The sequence below is a fragment of the Pantherophis guttatus genome, chromosome 7 (assembly GCF_059756535.1).
Source record: "Pantherophis guttatus breed Tessera chromosome 7, ASM5975653v1, whole genome shotgun sequence".
NCBI classification, from domain to species: domain Eukaryota; kingdom Metazoa; phylum Chordata; class Lepidosauria; order Squamata; family Colubridae; genus Pantherophis; species Pantherophis guttatus.
In genome coordinates, this window is record NC_142069.1 from 80,721,995 (window position 1) to 80,741,474 (window position 19,480).

A 19,480-nucleotide genomic window follows, 5' to 3' on the forward strand; every position below is an offset into this window, starting at 1 on the left:
CCAATTAAAAAATTTTAAGCCAGCCCGGCTTGTTGAAATAGAAAAGTCTTCAGAGCCCGACGGAAAGTACGGAGGTCCGGGATCCCCTGATAATAAGCCCAATCGGGCTTTTGAGTACATGCGCTAAAATAAGCCCCCCCTGAAAATAAGCCCTCCCAGAAAATATTTAAACGCATGCACAGCCAGTCACCGCCATTTCCTCTAGGTAGGGTTAGGGAGACAGAGCTGGAAATCAGGTAAGATGGCAAGAGGAGCCCCGTCTTGCTCTACGGGCCCCAAAATAATAAGACACCCCTGAAAATAAAGCCAAGCACTTATTTCGTGGTTCAAAAAAATATAAGACAGGGTCTTATTTTCGGGTAGTTTACAACAATACAATTCCTAATTTTCCTGGACCTTCTTCCATGTGCTGTGCCCAAATACCCCTTCACACATTGCCTTTGTTCTTTGAACTTCTCACTTTTTCAAGATCACATTGATTCCTTATCAATGATGATTTTCTTGTCTTTTCCCCCCTCTCAACTTGTTCACTCTTCCTTCATATATTTGTTTTGCAATTTGATCCTCATTTATTCACTCTCTATGACCAAATGACCCCAAAATTCCTTTTTTTATCCTCGACTTTTATAACTATCCCACAACTGTTTGGCGCTCATTCATTCTTGAATCAATTTCTTCTTGTTTATCCACACACCCCTTCTTGAGTAACTTATTCCCACTGCATTCAATTTACTTTAATGATATATAGAGTTTCCAGTTCTATATAACTTTTGGCAAACATTCCTGGCCACAAACCACATACCGCCTACTACCTTTGTCCCAACATTTCCACTGCTTAAAAAATTTCTATTCATTTTCCTATTTTTAGGAAATATTTTTGAAAAGTATATAAATTTTTCTACTACTCTCTTCGAAACCTATTGTCCCTGTACTGTGTTTCCCCGAAAATAAGACCCTGTCTTATATTTTTTTGAACCCCGATATAAGCGCTTGGCCTTATTTTCGGGGAGGTCTTATTATTTTGGGGCGCGTGGAGCAAGACCTCTTGCTGTCTTACCTGATTTCCAGCTCTTCGTTTAAATATTTTCAAGGGAGGCTTATTTTAGTACATGCGCTCAAAAGCCCGATTGGGCTTATTATCAGGGGATGTCTTATTTGGGGGGAAACGGTAGTTTTTCATTGGTTATGTGTAATTTGCAATTATTCACTCCATTTTTTTGTCAAAAGAACTAGTTTTCAGGTCTATACTACTAGTTGCATCATATAATCTATTGAACATTCCCTGCAAATCAATTAAAATTCAAAAATACAATTAAGCTCAATCATTAGCAGTGAAAAATGGGGTGAAAGATTTTAACCACTTCTGAAATTGTGGCAGAGCATGAGTTGAACACATCATCTTAGGGAGTTCATTTCATAGCCTGGAGATGTTCTTTTCCTAGGTAATTGATAATCAAACTTCTGTCAGAGATGTAGAGGGAAAAGAAGATGATTTGGGCAGAGAAAGACCAGATTTGTTACCAAAGTGAGAAGGGAAAAAACATAGCGTATGTCCAAAACAAGAAGGTAGAGTATGCACAAGCAACTGGCTAATTAATATGGGTATTGGGGGGTGGGGGTAAGGAGGAGAAAACATAGAACATAAAACAAGAAGGTTGAATCTTCTAGTCCAACCCACTGCTCAAGCAGGAGACCCTACATACAAATGGCTGTCCAATCACTTCTTGACTACTCCAAGTGTAATCCAGTGGTAGGTTTCAAAATTTTTTGCTACCGGTTTGGTGGATGTGGCTAGGTGGGGGTTGTGTGTGACTGAGTGGGCATGGCCAACTTGACCTCACTCACGCCCATGCCCACTCAGTCACATGACTCTCCCCACTCAGCAGCACTGCATGTTCGGTGCCTACTGCCCAGTGGTGAAATTCAAAAATTTTTTACTACCGGTTCTGTGGGCGTGGCTTGGTGGGTGTGGTATGGCTTGGTGAGCGTGGCAGGGGAAGGATACTGCAAAATCTCCATTCCCATCCCACTCTGGGGCCAGCCAGAGGTTGTATTTGCTGGTTCTCTGAACTACTCAAAATTTCCGCTACCAGTTCTCCAGAACCTGTCAGAACCTGCTGGATTTCACCCCTGCTACTGCCTCTCCATCTCAGTGTGGAATTGTGGAACTGCTCTGTCCATTGAGAAGTTTCTTCAATGGGAATTTGCTTTCCTCTATTCAATCCATGGTTCCATGGCCTGTAGTTGTGAATGAAAGAGAACAGATGCCACCGCAGAGTTACCTTAAAAGGGGGAGATGAGCGGCATAAAACTTTAACAAATAAAGTCCCAACTCATGCATGGAATGGAAGACCCACAATCATTGGATTGATAAAGCTGCACCATTATAGAGACCTTTATGTAAGAAAAAATCTATATCGAGGTTAAGAAAAGAAACATCATTAAAATAAGTGATTGCTTTTCTTCTCTCTCTCTCAAAAAAAAAAGAAAAGGCAGAAGGACTCTAAAAGAAGTATATGAAAGTATGGACAAAAATCTGGACTACTTTGAAGACAATAAGTATTTTACAAGATAGTTGTTTCTCTTATTTTCCCCATTTTCTGTGCATGTTTTTTTTTCTTTCTGGGTTGTATCTATTTAAAAGTTCAAGGTGACATTAGACAATTTTGCCAGGAATCTCCTCCTACAAAAGAGAAGATGGCAATAATAATAATTTATAATAACTGGCCAATAGTTTAGGTGTATAATGGCAGGAGGTAATTTATCTAGAGCCGTATTTAAATATATTTTTTAAGCCTTCTTGGATGGGTTCAGGGTTATATGATACAGGACCGTGAAGTCATTGGCTTGCTTGAGGTTGTTAAAAAAGAGAACTCTCTGCTCTTTCCCAAGTCTAGATTTTTATCGCAGTCTAGACCACAGTTCCTGATTCATTTTGACATCTGATTCATAATAAGAACCGTCCAGAAAAAAAAGTCAACATCAGATTTGTATTGAAACAGTCATAATCTTATAACCAAGCAGGGAAGATCGCACTGATTTGATGGCTGTTTTATTCTAACCATCAAGTTGATTTAAGTTATTAAGTTATTTCTTGGATCCCTTAAACGAATGGTGAAATACTGCCAACTGAAATTTCTCCAAACACTACAGGGTTTCATGTTTCTTGTTAAACTTCCATATTTTTTAAAACCTCCAATAGCTTATAATTCCTCTCTTGCCTCTTGCATATAAGCTTACCTGCTGCAAACTATTTAAAGCACATTTTGTGGGCTGGTGCTTGTCAAACGTTTTCCAAAAAAGACACCCAAACCCAGAAGTGATCAGGTGTATCTGTAAATCTGATCTGTTTCAGATAAACAGATTTAGAAAATTCCAGTGGGTTATTTCCAATTTAGTTTTACCCAGCGCACGCCCAGTCAATTCCTGTATCCAGATCAGAGGAAGCATATGGCTTAGTTTAGCTAGCAAAACTTGCTGGATGTCTGTTTATTAAACATTAGCAAACATCAAGAGATTAACTGATAAGATGGGATAAAAATAGCCGGCAAAAACAGAAAGAGATCAACAGAAACAGTTGAAGGCAAGGACTTAATAACAACCTACATCAGTGTTTTTCAACCTCAGCTACTTTAAGATGTGTGGATTTCAACTCCCAGAATTCCCTAGCCAACTAGGGAATTCTGGGAGTTGAAGCAGGGGTGAAATCCAGTAGGTTCTGACAAGTTCTGGAGAACCGGTAGCAGAAATTTTGAATAGTTTGGAGAACTGGCAAATATCAGCACTGGCTGGCCCCAGAGTGGGGTGGGAATGGAGATTTTGCAATATCCTTCCCCTGCCATGCCCACCAAGCCATGCCCACCAAGCCATACTACGCCCACCAAGCCACGCCCACAGAACCGGTAGTAAAAGAATTTGAATTTCACCGCTGAGTTGAAGTCCACACATTTTAAAGTAGTTGAGGTTGAGAAACACTGGTGTATCTTGCCAATCTATTAAAGAATTTCCCAGAACCGCTGGAAATAAGTAACTTGCATTGACATTCCCAAAGGGAAACTGCTTATTGTCTTTGCTTATTCCAGCTTTACCCCTTTATGTGTAGAACAGCAGTAGGATACAGAAGGAAAGTAGGACACCAGGTGATTCCCTCCTCTAATCTGCAGTTGGAAAGAACCAATTTGGTGGAAGGCATGAGGTAGCCAATATGCAGTGGGAGACATTGCTCCTGTTTCTACCTGAAAGATTAATATTTTGGGAGATGAATAAAGGTAAAGGTAAAGGTTCCCCTGGCACATATGTGCTAGTCGTTCCCGACTCTAGGGGGCGGTGCTCATCTCCGTTTCAAAGCCAAAGAGCCAGCGCTGTCCGAAGATGTCTCTGTGGTCATGTGACACAACGCCAAAGGCGCACGAAATGCTGTTACCTTCCCACCAAAGGTGGTCCCTATTTTTCTACTTGCATTTTTTACGTGGTTTCGAACTGCTAGGTTGGCAGAAGCTGGGACAAGTAACGGGAGCTCACCCCGTTAGGCGGCACTAGGGATTCGAACTGCTGAACTGCCGATCTTTCGATTGACAAGCTCAGTGTCTTAGCCACTGAGCCACCGCATCCCTGGAGGCAGGGGTGGTTCTACTTAACTTTACTACCAGTTCGCAACGGTGCGCAGAAACGTTCTGATGACGTCGGGGTTGGTGGGCGGAGCCTCCCTCCGGTTTTAGTACCGGTTCTATAGAACCGGTCCGAACCGGGGGCAACCTACCAGTGCTGGGAGGTGAATACTACAAGCTAAAAGACATGGGTTCAGAAGAACAACTAGATGCAGGTACCTACCTCCCATCCCCACAAGATGCAAACAAGGACCTCTTTGGTCTATCATGTTTTACACAATGGCAGAAGATTTTGCGCGCTGCAATTTCCTTCACCAGATGCCTGGGGTGACTATAAGGATATAAACTCAGGTAGGATTTAAATTTATTATTTATTATTTATTTATTGGTTCGATTTATATGCCGCCCTTCTCCGGAGACTCAGGGAGGCTTACAATGCGTTAAGCAATAGCCTTCATACTTTTGTATATACCTGCTTAGTTGGGCTTTCGCCCCCCACCCCAAGCGGTGTTCTTTTTTATACAAAGTCAGCTTATTGCCCCCACACTCCAGGTCCTCATTTTACCTACCTCGAAAGGATGGAAGGCTGAGTCAACCTTGAGCCTGGTGAGATTCGAACTTGCAGTAATTGCAGGCAGCTGGTGTTACTTAAAGCACTTAACAGTGCTTTAGTCTGCTGCGCCACCAAGGGTCTTGGCATCTGGCAGGAGGAAATGGAGAGGAAAGGGAAGGTTCTTTATGCAGGTTACCATCATCTAATCAATTAATTTGCTGGGACTTCTAAGGCGGCCTGAAACGTTTTGATGCTTGGCGATCTCTCTGTCAAAAGTAGTCTTCAAAATGGTCCTGCTTATCCTATGTGAAAAACAAACTCTACTTCAACACATAATCGTATTGCTAAAAACCAGCCAGACCGAAACACTAAGCTGCACATACCGGTATCATACTTTAGCAATCCCATTTATTCGGGCTATGTATTTTTGGTGGACATGTTCACATTAAAGCAAGTAAAACTGAGTCCATATTTATTTATTTTTTATGCACCAAACAATGCTGAAGTAAGATTAGAGGCGCCTCCACCTATTCTTCCTCTAACCATCGTTTATATCATTATTGATGCTGCAAAGCCCCCTCCCCCTCTGAATTTCACATAGGATAAGCAGGACAATCTTTCTGTGAATTAATTGGGACACCGATTCACCACAGTGAATCAAAATCCTTTGATTTAATTCAGTGTTCCTCAACTTCTGCAACTTTAATATATGTAGATTTCAACTCTCAAAATTCCCCAGTTAGCATATTGTCTAATTGGATTCAAAACGTACCACTGTGCAGTATTGCTTTCTTGGCCACTATAACTATTGGTTTAAATATTTGGCTGTACACTGCCCTGAGTCCTTCGGGAGAAGGGCGGTATAGAAATAAAATTATTATTATTATTATTATTATTATTATTATTATTATTATTATTATTATTTCCCCCCATTTTTTTGAAACTGAAATTAATTCCAGAGGGTCTTAGCAGCTAGCTACGTCTTCCCAGGCTTAGCAAATAGGACACTCTGGGTAGGTGATTCCAGTGGTGGAATTCAAATTTTTTTTTACTACCGGTTCTGTGGGTGAGGCAGGGGAAGGATACTGCAAAATCTCCATTCCCACCCCACTCCAGGGGAAGGATACTGCAAAATCCCCATTCCCACTCCACTCCAGGGGAAGGATACTGCAAAATCCCCATTCCCACCCCACTCCAGGGGAAGGATATTGCAAAATCTCCATTCCCACCCCACTCTGGGGCCAGCCAGAGGTGGTATTTGCCGGTTCTCCAAACTTCTCAAAATTTCCACTACTGGTTCTCCAGAACCTGTCAGAACCTGCTGAACCTGCTGAATTTTCACCCCTGGGTTACTCCAAGCCCTAGGTGACTCCAAGCCCTGGGTGACTCCAAGCCCTTGTCTAATATGAATTATTAAATAAATCATCATGTGTGGGATGCACATAATTTGCTAATACCAAATTAAGTACTAGTAGGTCTTAAATGTTTGATCCTCTAAATGTCAGCTATGAAAGAGAGAATGATGGAAGTTCAATATGTTATCAAGATTGTCCTTAGGATATAATTACATCTGCCTGTGATAAGGGAATCTCTCATTTAGACCGCTTTTCTTGTCTAGAGATGATCAGATTGCAAGCTGATTTCCAGCAGAATTCTGATCTGATCGAGAAGAAATTAGAGAGGAACAAGAAGCACATTTCAAATGTGTTTGCTTGTCTGGATCCATTTTTGTTACAAACAAAGCAGATTTATGACTACGAAACTCTATATTATACAGATAGCTCTCGACGCATGACCACAATTGGAACTAGAATTTCTGTCGCTAAGCGAGGTGATTGTTAAGTGAGTTGTATCTGATTTTATGAATTTTTTTGCTATGGTTGTTAGCCAAATCACTCTAGTTGTTAAATGAATCGTGTGGTCCTTAAGCCAATTCGGCTCCCCCGCCCCATTGATATTGGTTGTTGGAAGCCAGCTGGGAAGGTTGCAAATGGTGATCACATGTCCTTTTGACACTGCAGTTATCATAAATGTTGATTGCCAAGCACTTGAATTTTGATCATGTGACCATGGAGATCCTGCTACAGTTGGAAGTGCAAGGATTGGTTGTTAGTTACTTTTTTTTCCAGTGCTGTTGTAACTTCGAACAGTTGCTAAGTGAATTTTTTTAAAAAAAAATTTGATTTATATGCCGCCCTTCTCTGGAGACTCAGGGCGGCTTACAATGCGCTAAGCAATAGCCTTCATTCTTTTGTATATTTATACAAAGTCAGCTTATTGCCCCCACAAACTGGGTCCTCAATTTACCTATCTTAGAAAGGATGGAAGGCTGAGTCAACCTTGAGCCTGGTGAGATTTGAACCTGCAGTAATTGCAGGCAGCTGGTCTTGAATTGTTGTAAATCGAGGATTACCTATAACCAGAGGAAGAAAATCTATATTTTGCATTGTAAATGTTGTCAGGGTAGTGATTTAAGACCTGATCAGCTGATGCAATGATGTAATGATGGGAATGAAAGCAAGGTTTTTGGCTGTTATCCCTTTAAGAGCCTGTATAATAAGAAGAGGCCCTATTAGTTCTTCCCTACTGTAATTGCTGCTTGTTTGACCTCTGCCTATAATATGTGTATGTATAGTATATATTCTTTTGTAAGATCAAACCACTATTTATTACAAACCTCTGTTTGCTGTTATTGCTCCTGGGTTGTCTCACATAGTAAAGCTGTGCGCACTCTGACAAATGTGTTTATGTAAATGTATCTACTTCCAGGTTTAAAATCTATGTCTGCATGCACCAGTCATATGCATTCATATCCACCCCAAAATAGAGATGAACAAGGGTGTCTGCAGGTGTGATCGACAGAGAGACAAGATGGTGGTGCAATCAAATGAAAGAATTATGAGATAAAATAAAAAACTGGGATATGTACTGGGAACAGAGGTCAAATCCTGGACAGGAGATTAAGTAAAATGGTCGGGGAGGTTCCTTTCATTTCATGAAAATGAATCTCCTTAAAACTGGACTTTGTCAATGCTGCTTCCTAAGGCTGCAAACTACACACTTTTTTTTCCCCCTCCATAGAAGCATCAATGGAGACCTGCTGTTCCCGTGGATATGAATGGGCAAGTCAAAAGAAGGACTGTAGGTTTGTCTCTTCAGATCGGGATTCCAAAGAATGCAGGTAGATGACAAAGTGTTTAATGTAGTTGCATCATCTAGTTATTATTTTTTTTCTCCCCTATATTGATTCGATAAATACCTCAAGGCAGCGAATGTACCTGATATTTCTTTCTCCTCCTGTTTTCCCTACAACAACAACCCTGTGAGGTGGATTGAGCTGAGAGAGAGGGATCGGCCCAAAGTCACCCAGCCGGCTTGCTTGCTTCAGGCAGCACTCGAACTCACCGTCTTCTGCTTTCTAGCCTGGTGCCTTAACTACTACACCAAACTGGCTCCTCATCCAGGACACGAACCCTGCCTCTTTCAAGCTGACTTCCTGATATTTTCACTGGCATATCTGTGATTTTTGAACGTCTATGTCTGTGATGGCGAACCTATGGCATGCGTGCCCAAAGTGGCACAACGAAGCTATGTCGCCCGGCACGCGTGGTCTTGCCTGTTTGTCTTCCAGGTTTCTTGAGTGCATGAATGCGTGATGATCAGCTGTTCACGCACGCTGCAGTGCCAAAAACTGGTGTGCGCATACACACCGGCCAGCTGGTTGTCGGGTGCACATGCGCGCCAGAACTCGGAAGTTTGGCTTTTCCAGAGTGCAACACCTTTGCGTGCACTGCAGTGCCGAAAACCAGCCTGCGCATGTGTACCAGCCAGCTGATCGTCAGGCGCGCAGGCGCGCTAGAACCCGGAAGTTCAGCTTTACCAAAGCGCTATCCCTTCGTGCGTGCGGCAGTGTCAAAAACCAGCCTGCACATGCGCGCCAGCCAGCTGATTGTCGGGCGCACTAGAACCCAGAAGTTTGGCTTTTCCCGAGTGCGACACTGATGAGTGTATGCGACGTTTACATGCGACCTTTTCAGCACTTGGTGCCGAAAAGGTTCGCCATCACTGGTCTATGTGATTTTCTTAGCAGCAGTATGGAAATAGCTTGCCATAATTTTCATTTTTACTTTCCAGGCACATCTAAATCTTAGGATAGGCTGGTAATCTCTCATCCAAGTATAAACCAGGTCCAATCTTGCTTACCTTTCAAGCTCAGACAAATTGTCCACATCCTGCCCCCTGCTAAGATGCTGCTGGTGTCCATTTCCCAAATTGCACCCCTTTTCCCAAACCCCCTTGGTTAGCCCTCTTTCATTACAAATTCAGCCTCTTTGCCTAATCCAATTTTGGTTCCTGCCGGAGAGTTAAGAATCTTCTGAGAAAATGTTGTTTTGACTCTGTTCTCTACTGTTTTCGAAGTTGCAACTTTTTCTATGTTTTGTCAAGTGTGTTGTGCGATCGTATCACCCATTACAGAGCTTCCATTACAGATGTTGAGACTCTAGAAAGAGTGCAGAGAAGAGCAACCAGGATGATTAGGGGACTGGAGGCTAAAACATACGATGAACGGTTGCAGGAACCAGGCATGGCTAGTCTAGTGAAGAGAAGGACCAGGGGAGACATGATAGCAGTGTTCCAATATTTGAAGGGCTGCCACAGAGAGGAGGGGGTCAAGCACCTAACCCAGACAAGGAATAATGGATGGAAACTGAACAAGGAGAGATTCAACCTGGAAATAAGGAGAAATCTTCTGACAGTGAGAGCAATCAACCAGTGGAACAGAAGTTGCCTTCAGAAGTTGTGGGAGCTTCATCACTGGAAGCTTTCAAGAAGAGACTGGACTGCCATCTGTTAGAAATGGCGTAGGGTCTCCTGCTTGGGCAGGGGGTTGGACTAGATGACCTACAAGGTCCCTTCCAACTCTGTTGTTAATCTGTAATGCTCTGTCTGATTCTCTTTGTAGGATAGCCCAGGAACAGTGCTGCCTCAGTCAGCTGGAGGTGCTGCATTGCACCACTGGAATGGCCATCGCTAGCAAGCATGAAAATTGTGACATGCCAAGAGACAATTCCACCTGTGACGACAAGATCATTAAGGTGAAATTGTAGAGGGGATGTTGAAATGACTGCATAGTAATTTGGAATTTTTCTTTGTTATCAGAGCCGGATGCTGCTGGTCTCCTTCCGTACATTTCACACTGTGGTTCTAGAATTATCTGGTTCCTGGGCAGTTCTTTGAGGGTTCCTAATAAGGAAAGGGACAAAAGGATATGGCAAATATTGGGTGTTTTTAATGTTTCCTGATGGTGCATCCTATAAAACCAGAGATTCCCTTAAAAAGATTGTTTACAGCATTCTTAGTGATTGTTCTGCATTTGTTACATGTGCTTAAATCTGCATTGTGGCCTTCAGCCCGGGAAAATCTCTGTGGGGCCATTTCTTCGATGACTGTTACATGAGGAACACTATTGAAACCATGGATACTTCACAATGGACCATGGTGCTAGGTGTAGAAAGTACTAACTCCTGTACGAAGCGTTTCATGCTAGAAATGAAAAAAATACTGTGACAGGATATTATCATAATGAGAGCCTATCAAATTAATAGATGGTTATAAAAATAAAAAAATGTGAAACGAGAGGAAGCGGGCAGGAAAGGGTGAGGATTCTTTGTTTATTTCCCCCTTTTTTTACACATGGATGGGATTCCAGTAAAGTAGTAACTGTAAATGAATTGTTAAAAAAAAATAAAACTTGCCAAATTGGATATAATTTCTCCAGGATATTGCTGCGAAATTTATTCATAAATGTCAAAAGCCTGAATTTTCATCTTAAGGGATGGAGAACTCTGTAGCTGCATAATGAGGAAGGGTTCTTGGGTTGTATTTTAATCTAGAATTGTCAAATGAGATTTATAATAAGATCAGGGACATCTTTCTAAAATAATTCAAATAATATGAGCAGACTTGATTCAGATTAGGGAGCAGGAGAACTAAAAAAAGGAACAAACTGATTGTTTGGAAAACTAACTTGTCAAGAGTTGATCTATTAATGAGTCTTGAAGACTTTTATTTTAATTGCTTTTAATTGCTCCCTGTTTGACCCTTGCTATTTTATTTTTTTTCCCTTCCTGTCTTTTCTTGTTATATTGTTTTAACCGAAGCAATCTTCTTTTAATACTTCAGTTATAGATTGCAGTTATGCTACTGAGAATTCTGAATATGTTGAGAGTAAATGTCCCAAATTCAAAGCAGGTTACATATGCTGAATTTCATAGAAACTTTTCAACATTTCAATCTCTAAACCCTTCCAAAATGTTCACAGCAGTCACACACTTGAGATATTCTTTGGGGCTTGCAACTGAGTAGTTGTTGCCGAAAACTTTTAAACATCCAAATATTTTGAGAAATGTTCTGAAAGACTTAACCCAGGGTTTTCCAACCTCAGCAACTACTGTGTTTCCCCCAAAATAAGACTGGGCCTTATATTAATTTTTGCTCCAAAAGACACATTATGGTTTATTTTCCGGTTAGGTTTTATTTTGGGAGAAATACAGTACTTAAACACCTCTGTCTGCTGACAATCTTAACTGGGGCTTATTTTTGGGGTAGGACTTTTATTACGAACATCCTGAAAAATCATGCTAGGGCTTATTTTCCGGTTGGGTCTTATTTTCGGAGAAACAGGGTATAAGACATTACGGTTGCAAGATGGCTGAGGAATTCTGAGAGTTGAAGTCCATACATCTTAAAGTTGCCAAGGTTGGGGAAACCCTGCATTAACCCCATAAGGTAGCACCGAAAAGTGTGTTAGGTCTCTGTGTTTGAAGGACAGCTACCATAACACAATAAATTAATTTCCGCTACACAGAAATGTTGTCAGTGCTGCATTTTGGGGAAAGAGGCCCAGAAACAAGGCAACAGCTGTGAACAGAGCCTCTTAATGGGTTATCAGTGTGGATTGGTGTTCAGAGCTTGCTGTGTCGAAGGGCATGAAAACTCGGATGCTGGGATTGTTGACGGTCCTAACAAAGAACTGGGTAAGTTGTTCAAATTAAAAAAAAACAAAAAACTTTCTGAGATGAAGGAGTAGCATGTTTTGAACTGCAGGAGAGCTGCTGCATGCTGTTTGTAAAATGGATTAAAATGTGTAGGGAGATTTAATTTGTGTGTTTAATCTGAGATGAACCTGTAACATTTTTTTGCTTCAGAAGTTAAAAAGGCTGAACGCTGCTCTCTATCTCCAGAAGAGCAAAGTTGTTGTTGTTGGGAGGAGTATCACCATCATCTACCATCTCAATTTTGAGTTCATTCCTCCATCCAGACCAGAATTTATCAACCATAACAACTTTAAGACATGTGGACTTCCAATTCCCAGAATTATCCAGCTATAGCAATGGCTGGCTGGGGAATGCTGGGAGTTAAGGTCTACGCATCTTAAAAGTTGCCAGGTTTGAGTAACACTGATTTAAATATCTAGATGTTACTGGAAACGCTTCAAAGGAAACCTTCCCAATTTCCTACATTGTTGTTTTGACTGTGAATGAACCAACCAATATCTCTAACGAGAGGCCAGTATAATTAACAGCATATCTCTCTTTCACTCCTCAATGCCGACTTGCTTTCTCCAGTGGAAATTAACCTTGAGGATCATTACCTGAATGACCGTTGCAGAGGTAAGCTTGTTCATATTGTAATAAAGGGACCATCCAGAGAGAACACAGCATTGGTGTTAGATAAACTTGAGAGTTTGTAGAGGCAGTGTGAATTTTATTCAGCGTTCTCATTCAACGTTACCTTCTAAAAAATACCAGTCCTCCATTTGACAAGTTTTAGCTGATGTCTTGTCTGATCTTGAAAAGCTAAGCAGGTTTGGGGCTGGATAGATAGATAGATAGATAGATAGATAGGTAGGTAGGTAGGTAGGTAGGTAGGTAGATAGATAGATAGATAGATAGATAGATAGAGATAGATAGGTAGGTAGGTAGGTAGGTAGGTAGGTAGGTAGGTAGGTAGATAGATAGATAGATAGATAGATAGATAGATAGATAGAATTCTTTATTGGCCAAATGTGATTGGACACACAAGGAATTTGTCTTTGGTGCATATGCTCTCAGTGTACATAAAAAGAAAAGATACATTCATCAAGAATCATAAGATACAACACCTTAGTTCTTGGATAAGAGAGCATCACAAAATCCCAGAGCTATGGACTAAATTGAATTTCACAGTTGTATTGTGAAATATCCTCAACTGAGAGGAGCCAATCTGGTCCAGTGGCTAAAATGGTGGTTTAGGGAAACACTTCTAGGAGCAATCTGATCCAAAGACCTTTTAGCACAATCATTTCAGTACTTGTGGATATTACCTCAACTTTTTTTGATCCCTACTCCATTGATACTCCTGTTAAATTATTGAATATAAATCATGTACAACAGAACTTAATCCTTCCAGAATAAATTAGTTATTATATCAGCTTTTGGAAGGCTCTAATCTAGAAGTGGAGGTCTTTTCAGAGGGGCAGGGCCATCAGGTAGAAACAGTGTCTCCAAGTTCAGTTCCCCTCATTCCCAATGCTTCTCCTGGGAGGGTTCCATTAAACACATGGAACCTGGTTGGAGGTAGCAATCCTGAAGGTGCTTCATAGGTTTTAAAGGGCTTCATAAATTAAAATTAGAACCTTGAAACCAGGGGTGGGCTTCAAAAATTTTAGCAAGGGGTTCTCTGCCTGGTTGCTGAGTGGGCGTGGCCATGGTGGGGCGTGGCCTAGTTGGCCTCCTGCACCATGGGGGGGCGTTTTTGCCCTCCCCTGGCTCTGGAGGCTTTTCTCGAGCCTCAGGGAGGGCAAAAACAGCCTCCCCAGGCTCTGAAGGCCCTCCGGCCCTCCTGAACTTTCAGTAGGCCCATTTTTCGCCCTCCCAGAGCCTCCACGCACACTCTGTATTTACCTGCATCCAAAAACGACCACGTGGGAAGTCCTGGGAGGGGCAGGGCAGGTGGGTGGGGCCAGCCAGGAGTGGGATTTGGGAGTTCTCCAAACTGCACAGAATCTTAGCTAGAGGTTCTCCCGAACCCCTGCGAACCTCCAACAGCCCACTCCTGCTTGAAACATATTGGGGAATATCTTGGCAGCCCCTGCAGGATCCATGGGATTAATCCCACCTGGTTACTAGATAAGTTTGGTGTCATTGGGTGGGTTACTGCCAGTTCTGAGTGGTCTTCACTACTTGGTGAAGTGGATTGCACGAGTTTTTAATATCCTATCTGCAAGTCCTTTGCAGTAGTGTATCACTATGGTTGGGAAAGTTTTTGCTAATGGAAAATGCGCCAATCTTTGGAGAAAGGAATATATTGTGCCAAAATTCTTGGGTTTTAGGTGGAGGACCTTGTACCCAACAATGTAGGGACACAGGAACTAGTGTCCTCTGTTCTTGCTTCATGGGCTACCAGCTTCAGCCAGATGGTTTCACCTGTGAAGGTAATGAAAAATTTGATTTCCTTATATATATTTTTTTGGATATTTTTAACTAATTAACCCTCCTTATATCTTGGCTCTTTTGAAAAATCTAAGCAGGTTTAATTTGGGATGGGGGAATACCAGGAAATAGATTGATAAGCTGAACACACATTCCCAAAGAAGCTGGTGCCAACCTTCTTCTGTGTCACAAGAAAACTACATAGACATGACACATAAACACCCAGGAAGACTCTACAAAACTACATGTCTGGTTCAACTCAAGGATGACTTGACTTTTTATGACCCATCGATTCTCCAGATCAAATCTTTCTATTGTGCGGTGATCACAAGTTGCTGAGAAACCCTAACTGGCTCATTAATACCATCTTATATATATACCTTCTGCTTTTCCTATGGAGAGATACACTATTCTGATAGCTTTATGCACCATTGAATTGTTTAATACTCTTTTAAAGCTAACAAAACATGTTGTGCAATATCCATTGTTTAGCTACTTATTGAGTGAATAATTATTTAAAATCTCCTCCTATTCAGCTTCATAGAACGATCTTGTTTCTAAGATTATAAAGGAAGATAACCTTATACTGTCACATCTCTTCTCATCTCTTTCTTTTTTGACCTAAAAATCCTGAACATTGTGGTTTTGGCTATTACCTCTTGATTATTTTTCATAACTTTTCCAACCCTATAATGTCTTTTTCTGGTTTAATTACTGCAACTAATTTTTTTTATTTTTATTTTTAAATTTATATACCGCCCTTCTCCCTGAGGACTCAGGGCGGTGTACAGCCAGAATTAAAAAACATGAAATACAAATATTAAAAACAATTAAAATATATATAAATTTGGCCCAAAATTAAAAATACAAACCAATTAAAACATTTAAAATTTCTTCTTAAGCCAGCCTGGCTTGCTGGAAAAAGTGGGTTTTAAGGGCACGGCGGAAGGCACTAAGGTCTTGGATTCTCCTTATCTCTGGGAGCAACTGATTCCAGAGGGTAGGTGCCCCCACAGAGAAGGCCCTTCCCCTGGGAGTCACCAGCCTACATTGATTGGCTGATGGCACCCTGAGGAGGCCCTCTCTGTGGGAGCGCATGGGACGATGGGAGGTCGTCGGTAGCAGCAGTTTATGTATGCAATTGTAGTTGCATAAAGATTTCTAAAGACAATTCTACTTATAACTTTCTTAAAGCCTTCAATGTCACCTGTCCCTACATCCACCGTGGGGCTTGAAGTGATAACATGAACCAGCCCATGATTATCTCTGAACCATGGTTTGTGGTTTAGGTTTATAAATGTAGCCATTATGCCTAATTCTGTAAATCATGGTGAAATCACTAATTAATTTGTGAACCCAGCCCCAAGTCCACCTTTTTCATTTGACTATCTTAAGATCTCTTTCCTGGTCCTTCAGCACTAGCTCAGACCCAATCAACGTATATGTTCAAGGAGGGAAGTCAATAAAGCCAAGATGGTGGTGCACTGCTTAGAATGCAGTATTGCAGGCTAACTCTGCTCACAGTCTGAAGTTCGAGCCTGACAGGACTCAAGCCTTCCATGGTCGGTAAAATGAGGACCTAGATTATTGGGGGCAATATGCTGACATTGTAAACTGCTCAGTGAATGCTTTAACGCACTGTGGAGCTGTATATAAGTCTATGTTATTGTATAATGACCATCACCTTTCCCTCTTTCAACATGAATTTTGATCATTAAATCATGGTTGCCATCTTGCGTTTTTGACACACACATACACACTCTGCAGTTGCCTTTGTATGTCCTCATCATACTTGTTGTCCGTGCACAATAGTTTATATTGGGTGATATTTTTTATTTTTATTATTATTATTATTATTATTATTATTATTATTATTATTATTATTATTATTATTATTATTATTTTAATTTGATTTATATGCCGCCCTTCTCCAGAGACTCAGGGCGGCTTACAGTGCGTTAAGCAATAGCCTTCATCCTTTTGTATATTTATACAAAGTCAGTTTATTGCCCCCACAAACTGGGTCCTCAATTTACCTATCTTAGAAAGGATGGAAGGCTGAGTCAACCTTGAGCCTGGCGAGATGCGATCTTACTTTAATTGCAGACAGCTGGTGTTAAATTACAGTGCTTCTGTCTGTTGAGCTAAACCAGGCTCCATATTAAACTGAAGTTTTTGCTTTCTTGTCTTTTTCCCCAGTTTGGGAAAATAATTTTGCAGTATTTCAACCTTGTGACTTGTGCTTGCCATTCTAAGAGACTTGGTATTGTAAGCAAAAGTCTCCGTTTAACTCAACTTTCTGGATTATTGTTAAGAAAAGGGAAGATTTTCATTCTTATCTGGTTTCACTGTTTAATTCCAGATTGCCTCTGATTGCTTGTAAAGCTCCACTTCTAAGGCAGAACCTTCAAAAATGCCATTGTTTACATCCTTCTGTTTTGAGACATGTTTGCTGTCTGCTTTCTGTTTTTCTGTAATCTTTCCTCTTGTTCATCCTGATTGCTAAGTTTGCTTAGGCATTCATTTATCAATGGCTGTTTAGAAGGCCAAGTAAAAAGGCTTACTATTTGACTCTGTATTCCTGTTGAGACTCTCAGTGACTCCTGTTTAAAAGCCAGGGAGGCAAGAATTATCTTTGCAGATGGTCTGGCTTTGATTCTTCTTTAGCAAAAAGATGATTGTGGGATTTCCACTGTTTTACTCAAAAGTGACATTAAACTAACCAGGCTGTAATTTCCTGGCTCATCCTTTGATCTCTTTTTAGAAATGGATGCTCTGTTTCAGTTGTGCTGCAGCTGATCTGAGGGATAATGTTTTGCAAGATAAGTGATTTCACATTTGAGTTTGTTTAGAAATTTTGGATGAATGTGTCTAGACCAGGGATGGTGAGCCTTTTCGGCACTCATGCGGAAACATCGCTCGTGTCTACGTGCACTTGGGGGCGCACTCCGGAAAAGCTGAACTGATGCATCCGGCCCACAGGCCGTGGGTTTGACATCCCAGTTCTAGGTCATTGTCTTTCAAACTTGGAATTTTAAGAAGTGTGAACTTCAACTCTGAGTCGTTCCATGCTAGCTGAGGAATTCTGGAAGTTGAAGTCTACACATTTCAACATTGCCAAGTTTAAAAAAACACTGCTCTGGTTTTAATCCAACTTTCTTGATTATTCTTTTAAGTGGAGAGTAATTTGATCTTTTGTCAAATTTTCTTCAACTTAGATTTCTTTCTCATGTAACAATGATTTCAGAAGTGCTTATTACCCTGAGAACCTATTCATAAATGTTGATCATTGCCAACAAATGTTTTTAACCCTAAGTCCTTGACTTGCAATCATTCAAAGCTACAGTTACACTGAAAAAATGACTTATGGCCACTCCTCCCACTTATGACTTGTTGCAGCATCATCCCCAGGGTCATATAATCACTATTTATGTCCTTCCCAGCTGGTTTCCAACATACAAAGTCAATGGGGGAAACCACATTCACTTAACAAACATGTGAGTCGCTTAATTGCATCGTTTCACTTAATAACTATTGTTAGGAAATGAATTTACCTAACTTGTTGGGTTGGCAATATATAAACCCCCAATATAGCTTTAAGACTGCTGTACTGCTGTATTGCATCATACTGTGTCCTGATTGGTTAGCTCTGTAGCCAATGTCTTTAAGAGGGAGCTAGAAACATGGTTTGTTTCTCTTTGGCTCTCTTTGCTGTTTGCTGTGTTTGCTACTGTTTGCAACTGTTTATTGTGTATGACTATGACAACTGGTAAGAAGACTTTTTAATTAGATTATCCCTAGACTATTGTTTTACTATCTACTGCTTTATCTGTGTATAACCTGGACTGTTTTTATTGGACTGTGCCTTACTATTTCCTGAAAGTAAACACAACTCAGTGTATCTGTGTCTTGGCTGTGTTTAATTCGTAACTACTCTCAATCGCTTTCATGTGCACACCCTTGCTACTCAAGGGTTGCTCTGCGAATTCCTTAACAACTATGACAAAAAAGGCTGCAAAAGCAGGCATGACTTACTTAACAACTGCCTTGCTTAGCAATCAAAATTCTGATCCCAGTTGTGGTTGTAAGTCAAGGACCTATAGAAAAATAGTATGCTGCATCAAAAATGGTTGTATTCTTTCTAGATATTAATGAGTGCATCACTTCAGCCAATGCCTGCAGCATCGGTCAGATCTGTGTCAATACTGTGGGCTCTTTCCGTTGTCAGCGGGAGACGAGTTGTGGAACAGGTTATCAGCTGACAGAGCACAATCTCTGCAAAGGTACATTTTAGAACGTAGAACATAGAATCATAGGGCTGGGAAGGACCTCAGAGGTCTTCTAGTCCAACCCCCTGCTCAAGGCAGGAGTTACCTTATACTGTCTTGGTCAAATGGTTTGTCCAGTCTATTTTTGAAAACCTCCATACTGATGGAGCACCCACAATTCACAACTGCCCGGAAATGGCAGAGATTTATCAAAATGCGAAACGTTACAAGATGGTAAACCATCTTTACTCTCTTGAACTCCACAGTATTAGCTTTGTACAATGTTTGCCCAATGTAAGTTCAGGTTTGCAGTGATTAAAGTACGGGTAGATGCTTGTCTTCAAGCATTCCCAGAGCAGTGGTGGGTTGCTACCAGTAGTGGCGGTAGAACCGGTAGCGGTGGCGGGAGGCTCCGCCCACCCGCCCGGACATCTCTGCGAAGTGTTGTGCACGTGCACGAGCGCCCACTCACCCACTCACGAACTGGTAGCAACGGGATTTGAATCTATTGTCCCAATTATCTGCAGGAGAGTTTGAAAAAGACATGACTGCCATCTTCATTGTTCGAGGGGGGGGGAG

The 19,480-nt window shown here is 41.2% G+C and overlaps 1 protein-coding gene across 2 annotated transcripts in view; it reads left to right on the forward strand.

Moving 5' to 3' along the window:
• FBLN1 (fibulin 1) overlaps positions 1-19,480 on the forward strand; it is a 67,268-nt gene that overhangs the window by 13,739 nt on the left and 34,049 nt on the right. For both annotated transcript variants that reach the window (XM_087874298.1, XM_060684110.2), the window contains exons 2-7: positions 8,242-8,341; positions 10,124-10,256; positions 12,029-12,197; positions 12,789-12,833; positions 14,534-14,635; positions 18,779-18,916. In XM_087874298.1, coding sequence (XP_087730424.1) covers positions 8,242-8,341; positions 10,124-10,256; positions 12,029-12,197; positions 12,789-12,833; positions 14,534-14,635; positions 18,779-18,916 — 687 coding nt within the window. The remainder of the gene's footprint in view (positions 1-8,241; positions 8,342-10,123; positions 10,257-12,028; positions 12,198-12,788; positions 12,834-14,533; positions 14,636-18,778; positions 18,917-19,480) is intronic.